At 35.4% G+C, this 9,857-nt stretch overlaps 1 protein-coding gene across 1 annotated transcript; it reads left to right on the forward strand.

Annotated features, from left to right (window-relative positions):
• Nucleotides 1-1,513: 1,513 nt before the first annotated feature.
• On the forward strand, nt 1,514-2,790 carry LOC102728092 (olfactory receptor 4K13-like). Its single transcript, XM_031025170.2, is given in 2 exon segments — nt 1,514-1,961; nt 1,964-2,790. Coding segments are annotated over 2 exon segments (939 nt in total). The 5' UTR covers nt 1,514-1,849.
• Nucleotides 2,791-9,857: the final 7,067 nt, after the last annotated feature.

Genomic DNA, 9,857 nt, shown 5'->3' on the forward strand with positions numbered 1-9,857 from the left:
GTCCAGGAGCTGTATCTTAGGTAAAATCATTGCCTTACAGCAAGGGTATGAAGCACAAAGAAAGAAATACACATTCACATCTGTGAATGAGAACTAACAAAGATTTCCATTTTCAGTTCTATTTCCTTGTGAAAGAAGGAAGTTTTTATGCTACTCTGAATGATGGTGTCAAACATAATGGGAGATTATGGGCCATTTACAATAACTGTGTGTCTTAATGATAATAACTATATATAGAAAGAGAATATGACTAAATGCTTATTATAGTTATCAAAATACACCATATTTTTTTAAAAATTTGAACTGTGTAACTAAAAGTTTAAAATGTACCCTGAAACCATGTATATTCTATTTTCTTTTCTGACAATCTGCATTAGGCCTGGGTCTAGGCTCTCATAAAAGCAAGGAAAGGACTGGACATGAACAACAAGCCTGGAATAAGACTGGAATAAGAGCTAAAATCAGACAAATAATGAACAGCTTAAATAGGTGAATTTATATAGATTGAGCACTGACCTATTCCCTTTAAATGTGTGCATTTTTTAATAGTCCATTTTGCTTAGCAGAATCCACCTAAGGCAGTAACATAATATCCATGACTTTTTTCCATCCTTGACAAAGTTAAAGGTTAAAGGAACTTCAAGGAAAATAATTGTTGAGGGTGGATAGGTCCAAGGAAACTAAGTAACCCAAGATGGTACTCTGTTCAAACAATACATCATATTTAAAAAATTTTTAAGTCATGTTTACAAAAGTAAATGATTCACCTTAGTCTTTACCCCTCACTAATGGAGGAAAGAGGAACAAGACTACAATGGTAAAATTCACTAGTCTTAATAATAGTGATTTAGGTGTGTCTATATATTCATGTATATGAAAACATACAACTTAAAAACAAATAGATAAAAATGGTTTTTTGATCCAATTTTGCAACAACTGGATAAGAATGCACAGATGGGATACACTTGATGTCTGATCAAATGAACTGAAGGGATAAGCAATATGTAGATGAGCATCTGTGTAGTTTTGAGAATCAATCTGGGTCATTCAATTCTAAAAACCTTAATCTTTCCTCAGTAATAGGCTTTAATCTCAGTTAATAATATAACTGTCTCCATACTCAACCTTCTAACAACAATATGCTCATGGTCTGTAATCAGTTCTATTTAAGAAGTATAATGCAGATTATGTGATTTCAGCAATATTTAATATGGAAAACTTTTTAAAGATTTTATTTATTTGAGAGAGAGAGGATAAGCAGAGGGAGAGGGAGAAAGAATTGGAAGATGTCTCCATGGGCTCAGCGTAAGCCTCCAAGGGGCTCAGTCCCACCATTCATGAGATCATGACCTGAGCTGAAACCAAGAGCTGGATGCTTAACTGACTGAGCCACCCAGGTGCCCCTAATATGGCAAACTTTCTACTGCATACTGAGAATGTCACAAAAATGTGTCAGTAAATGCACTTCCTGAAAAAGATAAAAATCTATTTTGCTGATGCCTTCCAAAACTCTTTTCTATCTTTCTAATAAGTGTTCACACACAGTCTGATCTGCAGCTGAACAAGAAGGGAGAGGTTTTCTCAAATGTCCAACTGACCTTGCCCCTACTAACCAACACACACATTTCATTTAGTTGGCTCCATTCCCTCCACACTGTCTACTGCCATGTGGTCCTGTGAAATATCTCCTGCAAAATACCTACAAACAGTCATATTACCAACAGGGTTGTGTGCCTGCATATGACACAGGATGTAAGTAAAGATCAGGTTTACTGATTTGTCAGTCCCTATGACATCCTGTTTCTTCCCTCTTCTAGGCAACCTCCGACAAACTCATACAAAAGGATGAATGGATCTCCTGAACAACAGATCAAGTGTTTCTGAGTTCATCTTGCTGGGACTTTCCAATTCTCAAGAAATTCAAATATTCTTTTTTGCAATCTTCTTTCTTGTCTATGTAGCCATATAGTAGGAAACCTCCTCATTGTGATCTCCGTGATAGTTGACAACCATCTTCACTCCCCCATGTATTTCTTTCTGGCAAATTTATCATTTTTTGACTTATGTCTTTCTTCTGCTGCAACTCCCAAAGTGATTGCAGACTTCCTTAGAAAACGCAAGACCATCTCCTTGTGGGGCTGCATGGCCCAGATGTTTTTTATGCACTTCTTTGGGGGTGGAGAGATGTCTCTTCTGATAGCTATGGCCATGGATAGGTATGTTGCCATATGCAAACCCTTGCGCTATAAGACCATCATGAATCGCAGGGCACTCATTGTGTTTCTTCTGCTCTCGTGGGCAACTGGGTTCATACATACCACCAGCCAGATGGTTTTCACTGTAGGTTTACCTTTCTGTGGTCCTAACGCTGTGGACAGCATTTTCTGTGACTTTCCCCTGATCATCAAGCTTGCCTGCACTGACACCTATAACCTAGAACAGTTCATAATTGCCAACAGTGGACTCCTGTCCCTAGTCTGCTTCATTCTCTTGCTCATATCCTATATTGTCATGCTGGTCACCATCTGGCAGCACTCCTCCACTGCATCCTCCAAAGCAGTGTCCACACTATCTGCTCACATCACTGTGGTCACTCTCTTCTTTGGCCCTGCTATCTTCATCTATGCTTTCCCATTCAATAGTTACTCTGTAGATAAGTTTCTTTCTGTGTTTTACTCTATAATCACCCCCCTCCTTAATCCAATTATTTATACTCTGAGGAATCAGGAAATGAAAGCAGCCATTAAGAGACTCAGCAGCCAGTATCTTGGTTCCTGGCTCACTTCCTAAGTAATGTTCTACAACAACTGATTTTTTTGTGTTCTCTGCCTTTTGGAGATTTTGAGTCTTACATATTTATCGGAATAATTAAAATGAAAATATTAATACTATCTATTTGCTTCTCTCAAAATTCACGCAATTACTAAGGTCAGTTTTATTAAAAATCTAATGGAAAATGTTCATAGCACAGATCCAATATGTAAATAAGTGTGCATTCATTACTTCCTTGTCTTAGAATTTAGAGAAAAAGGGGAGCCCGGGTGGCTCAGATGGTTTACCATCTGCCTTTGTCTCAGGTAATGATCCCAGGGTCCTGGGATTGAGCCCCACATCGGGCTCCCTGCTCAGTGGGGAGTGTGCTTCTCCCTCTGCCTCTGCTGCTCCCCTCTGTCTCCTCTCCACTTGTGCTCTCTCTCTCAAATGAATAAATAAAATCTTTAAAAAAAAGAATTCAGAGAAACAATCCTGATGAGTGTTTAAAATACAAAAGCATACGTCTTCTTACAAAAATTTTATAAAGTTTTAATGACTCAGTATGTAAAAATAGGTAACTTTAGGAAGATAGCACACTATATGGTATTTAGTATCAATTTTTATTTCTGAAGTTATATTAAGTAACTTAATAGGTGTTCAAATATCTATCCATATTTGTCAACCATATGGGTCTTCACAGAGGAGTTGTGACTTGATTGAGGATAAGAATACTTTCTTACTATATAGCTTCAATACGCTAATTATCTTTAGTAGAATGTAAAAATATGCCTAAAAATAAATATTTCCAACATATCTTTGAGTACTCAAATAGTTTTCTAAGAATCAATATCAACTGAAATATTAAAGATTAAAACCATGAACTGCTTAGTGTAGCTTGCTCTATCAGATCGCATGGACACTCAGTGCTTTTTCAACTGAATTTCATCATTCATGAAACATTAAAAAAATATTACTGAATGGAGCACTGGGTGTTATACGCAAACAATGAATCATGGAACACTACATCAAAAACTAATGATGTAATGTATGGTGATTAACATAATAAAAAAAAGAAAAAATATTACTAGGTACCAATCATTTCTAAATCAATACAGATAACATGGTTATAGATACAGACCTGGTCCCTGTTCCAGAGAGAGTAACTAAGGGGAGAGATCTATGTTAGGCATGGTGGTCTAGAAGACCACATTAAGGGGAGACATTTAAACGAACACATTAAGAAAGCTCTAGAATTAGACATTTAAGCAGGGAAAAGAGCATTCCAGGCAAAAGGCCAGTGTACCTAGACATTGTTAAGTGAGAAAGATTTTGTATAAGTATTAAAGAGAGACCTTGGTGAAGGAGATTGATGAATAAAAGGGAGAAGATCTATGCTGAGATTTTACAGAAAGGAAAAGACCAGAGTTTTCAGGCTAGTGGATTCCTTTTTATTATCAATATAAAGCTATTAATGTGTTTTGATAAAGGGAAAGATGGGATCCCATATATATTACAGTTTGATATATCTCTGTCCTTTTAAGTAGATAATATAATGTAGCAAAAGTAAAAGCAGAGGGAATAGTTAGTGGACTACTTCAGATAGTAAGCCTGAGTTCATTAAATAATACAATAATATTACATAAAATAATATTTAAATATTAAATAAATAATAATACATGCATTTGTGGAAACTGTAAAGACTTCCAAAGGCAAATAGAAAACCTAAAATTATTCGAACATCTTGGGGACCATCTCTTTTGATGTCTTTTTAATTTTTTTTAAATGTCTCAGTTTTAAAAACATTTTAATATTTTTTGGGTTTTTTATTATGAAATTTTTTATTTGAGCACAGTTGAAATACATATTACATTAGTTTCAGGTGTACAACATTGTGATTTGACAAATTTATACATTATGCTATGCTCACCAGAAGTGTAGCATCATCTGTCACCATACAACAGTATTATAATATTACTGACTATATTCCTGATGCTGTGCCTCTTATTCCTGTGACTTGTTCTTTCCCTAACTATATGCCTGTATCTCCCATTCACCTTCACCTATTTTGCCCATCTCCCCACCTGCCTCACCTCTGGCAACCATCAGTTTTTTCTCTGTATTTATATGTCTAATTCTGCTTTTTATTTTTTAAATTCATTTGTTTTGTTTTTTAGATTCCACGTATGAGTGAAATTATATGGTATTTGTCTCTCTCTGACTCATTTCACTTAACATAATACCCTCTAAGTCAATCCATGCTGTTGCAAATGGCAAGACTTCATTCTCTTTTATGGCTGAGTAATAGTCCATTGTGTATATATACCATATCTTCCTTATCCATTCATCTAGTGATGGACACTTTGGTTGCTTCCATATCTTGACTGTTGTAAATAATGTTGCAATAAATGTAGTGGTGCATATATCTTCTCAAATTAGTGTTTTTGTTTTCTTTGGTTAAATACCCAGCAGGGGAATTACTGGATCATATTGTAATTTTTTAAAATTTTTTAAGGAATCTCCATACTGTTTTCCTCAGTGGCTGTACCAATTGCATTCTCACCAACAGAGCACAACTTTATCTTTAAGTCTTCACCAACACTTGTCTTTTTGATTCTAGCCATTCTGACATGTGTAAGGTTAAGATATGTCATTTTGGTTTTGATTTGCATTTCCCTGGTGATTAGGTCATTTCAGGCATCTTTGCATGAGTCTGTTGACCATCTGTATGGCTTCTTTGGAAAAATGTCTATTCAGGTCATCTGCCTATTTTTAATTCGATTGTTTTTTTGGTGTTGAGCTGTATAAATTTTTTACATATTTTGGATATTAACCCCTTCTTGGATATATCACTCCCAAATATTCAGTAGGTTACCTTTTTGTATTGCTGATGGTGTCCTTTGCTGTGCAAAAGCTTTACAATGTACCTTGAATATCAAACTTACATATTTTCCCTCCTTATCCCCTTCTTTATCCTTTTTAAGTATGTTTGTCCTACTTTGATTTGGCCTTAGACCATGTATTCCTAACAGTTCAACTTTCTAGGGCGCTTGGGTGGTTTAGTCGTTTCGCATCTGCCTTCGGCTCAGGTCATGATCCCAGGGTCCTGGGATCGAGCCCTGCATCAGGCTCCTGCTCCACGGGGAGCCTGCTTCTCCCTCTCCCACTCCCCCTGCTTGTGTTCCTGCTCTCGCTATCTCTCTCTCTGTCCAATAAGTAAATAAAATCTTTAAAAAAAAAAAACAACAGTTCAACTTTCTTCTGAAAAATTCTATGTGTACATTCCTTACCAACTGGTTTGGGTAATCGAGTCAGAGCACCCAATATTGTTCTAATATTATCCTTCTGATTTCTATATTTAAGAATCTTCTTGCAAACATCTCCTTAAATGCCACATTAAACCATGGCATGTATTTCCTCACCATAAATATTTTTTTAAAGATTTTATTTTTTTTTATTTGATAGAGAGAGTGTGCAGGAGAGGGGCCGCAGGAGAGGAAAAAACAGACTCCCCGCTGAGTGGGGAGCCCAACGTGGGGCTGGGTCCTAGGACCCTGGGATCATGACCTGAGTTCAAGACAGACACTTAACTGCCTGAGCCACCCAAGCACCTCATCCATAAATATTTTTAAAAGGTTTATTTTTCATGGCAATTCTAATTGCTAATGGCTATATAAGGAACTAAATTTTTAAAAAATTCTGGGGTTCAATTAAAAAGTATAGAACTCTATTAACAATGTTTGCTATGGGCTTTGGAAATGAATGTGGCACCACATTTATCATATATCTACTACCCTCACTTTCTTGTAACCTTTTCATGAGGATTTTAATCAGAGCAACATGGAATATTTATATATAAGAATAAATACAAAAAAATTTCTGTAGCATATGAACTCATCTGCAATCACATATTGTTACGGCTGTTAAGCCTTTAGAATCTTACTTGCTTAATTGCATTGTTTTATAAAGGTTTTGCTACAGATCTTTCTTAATACTTTTGAGTCATCATGAAGTTCTATATAATTATAAAAGGCTAGCAAAATTCTGTATCTTTAGAATGATTGATTGCAAAAATCCACTAAGTAATCATTTATTGATTACCCTTACTCATTTATTGATTACCATGGTGAAAGAATCCTCTGCTTGCTTGCTCAAGCTCTCTCCTCTCTCTCCCTTTACATGGTAAAAGGAGATTTGTCTCTGTTAAGAACCGTTCTATGCCATGAATTTCCTTATATGCCTTGTTCAATGTGGGTACTATTCTAATTTTACTTGAATAAATGCATTCAATTACCAAATTAATCATAAATATTCAGACTGATGTAATCAAATTGATAGAATTATAATTTCCTTAAGTCTATCATCTATAATAGATCCATTTTCTATAAATGTGCTCATCCTGGCCCAACCAAAACACTTGAGTTAGTGCAAAGCACTTACTAGAGAAAGTTCACATGGCTGATAGACTTGGGTGAATTCATAATCCACTTAAATAATAAGAGAGTAAGTCCTTGTTCTGAACTCTAGGGAACACTAACATGTTTATTTTAATAATTCCCTTTGGGGGTGGATCACCAGTCAGCACCTTATGTATATGATTTCATCTTTCTTTTTTACCTGCAAATAACTGTCATATATATTCATGGGGTAAAAAAGATAAACAGTATATATACAGGATCTCACAGTGTCTGCATGTCTTTGAAGAGACCACAGCTCAGCTAGAACTGGTAGGTTTAAATATCAGTATTAATAACAAACTACAACTGTACACTTTAATAAAAGAAATGTCAAGTTATCATAATACATGATTTCACCTATCATAACAGAACTGAATCCATCTATATGCTGGATATATTTTATGAAAGGGCTTATAAATCTTCAAAAAAGGCTAAATTAATAAATATAAATGTTTGCTTTTAATTTTCCAATTTTCCAAATTAAACTAAAAAATTACTTTTATAATTCTCAAGATTTTCTTCTGTTAGTATTTTGAGACTGAGGACTACATAGTTTCAAAGCTATGTATAACTAGTATGTAGGCTCAATTACTGCATGAAATATATACCAATGATGATATTAAATCTTTATAATGAAGACAACTAGGTAATTATATCATTTATATTTCATAGAGAAAAATGCTTTCATTAACACTATCTTGTTTACCAAGTCTTCCATAGTAAAATTCTTCTGTGGTTCTTACTGATTTGAGTATCCTTACATCATCAGAAAATGAGATAATGCTAAAGATAGAATTACGTGAATGCACATACATAGGACCTATATGTATTCAATGAAATATACAAGTATATTCCATATATGTTACCTTGGGGTCTCATAACAATCTGTGAGGTAGTAGTGTAGGTATCATTTCATTTTTATGGAAAAAAAATCAATGTTCAAAAGTTAAGAGTATATTCCTCTAGTAAATGCTGAAGCCAGGACTAGAATTTAAATCTTCATTCTTGATTCAGTTTTTTTTTTTTAAATTCTGATAGTTAAGCTAAATATTTCATGAACTATTAAGCCAAAAAAATGGAAATTCAGAGTAGATTTTCCACAAACAGCCTTCTGTTTTGGTGCTCCAGGACTAGAACATGGTGTATGCATGTGCTTTTATGACTGTAGGTATGAGTCTAGTTCTGTGTGTTTGGTGTACATAACTAATAGTTTTGTTTTTTTTTAAGGAAGAAAAGAAAGGGGGGAAAAAAGCTGGGAGCAAAAGATCTAAATCATAATGAAAAGTAGATAAAAGTGAGCCAACAGTATCAGGTCAATCTGGAAATATATACAGAGTTCAAGTGTATGAGCCAAGGTAAGAGTCAAGTCAGTCTGCACACAAGTGTGATACTGTGTCAGAGGAAAGCACTAGATACAAAGATGATAAGCATTTAGGAGCCAAGGAAACATAAAAACTATTTGTCAAACGTTTGTTGGTTGTTCAGAAACCATCTATACACACAGTGTAAAGGGACAAGAAAGAAAACTCCAGTCAAGAACCCAGCAACAATAGATTCAGGAGAACAGGCAGAAAGGCTCAGCAGTGGCGGTCATGAGTTTTGTTCAGAAATCAAAGTATTAGATACACAGCACTATTCAGAAGAAGGAGGAAGAGGAGGAGGGCAACAATGACGAGGACAAAGGAGGGTGAGGGGAGGAAGGAAGAAAGAAGAATAAAAGAAATAAGGAAGGAAGAAAGAATAAAAGAAAGAAGGGAAGGAGTGAGGAAGGAAAGAAGGGAGGGGGAGAGAAAGAGAAAGAAGTAAAGAAAGAAACTTGGACAATGAGAAACATTTATGGTCTTGTCCGAAAACTTCCTAGGAAGGTTGTTTTATTATAACTTTGGGGACAATTAGGAATAAGTGAAATCACTGGTACAACTCTTTGGGATAAAAGAGAGGGGAGGGACACCTGGGTGGCTCAGTTGGTTAAGCGTCTGCCTTCGGCTCAGGGTCCTGGGATCAAGTCCTGCATCAGGCTCCTTGCTGAGCAGGGAGCCCACTTCTCCCTCTGCCTGCCACTCCCCTTGCTTGTACTCACTCTTTCTCTCTCTCTCCCCCTCTGACTAATAAAAAGTAAAATCTTAAAAAGAGAGAGAGAGAGGGGTGATAATACAGTATAGCTGATAGAGAAATTACCCTAAAGCAATTTGCTGAAAAGTATATCAACTTCCATGCACCTGAGTATTTTAAATTAGGGAGGGGGAAAGAGGCAAAAGATCAAATCATTTGACTAATGGTCATTTGGCTCTTTTACTCATTGGCCTATTGAACTCATGGTTCATAAACTCATAAACTCATGATAGAAACAACAAATCACTGTGGAGATGCACTCTATGCCTGCAAACTCTGCAAACTCTGTTTACAAATTTTTACAATGAATTTCTTATCTTTTGTGCCTTTCTGGCTGAAAATAAATTTGTTAATGTGAATGAATGTTGCTTTAATTAATAAATTAAATGTATTTTTCAGAAGTGTTCATCTTTTCTCTTTCTATAGGAATCAAATACTTTCTCTATGTCTATATCTTCAAAACTCTCAGTTTAAATTATCACTTTTTCCAGATTTTCTACATTTTAATGACTTTCTGAAAACCCCTACATAGACTAG

Source organism: Leptonychotes weddellii, chromosome 9 (assembly GCF_054177405.1).
Source record: "Leptonychotes weddellii isolate Sample4059 chromosome 9, ASM5417740v2, whole genome shotgun sequence".
NCBI classification, from domain to species: Eukaryota; Metazoa; Chordata; class Mammalia; order Carnivora; family Phocidae; genus Leptonychotes; species Leptonychotes weddellii.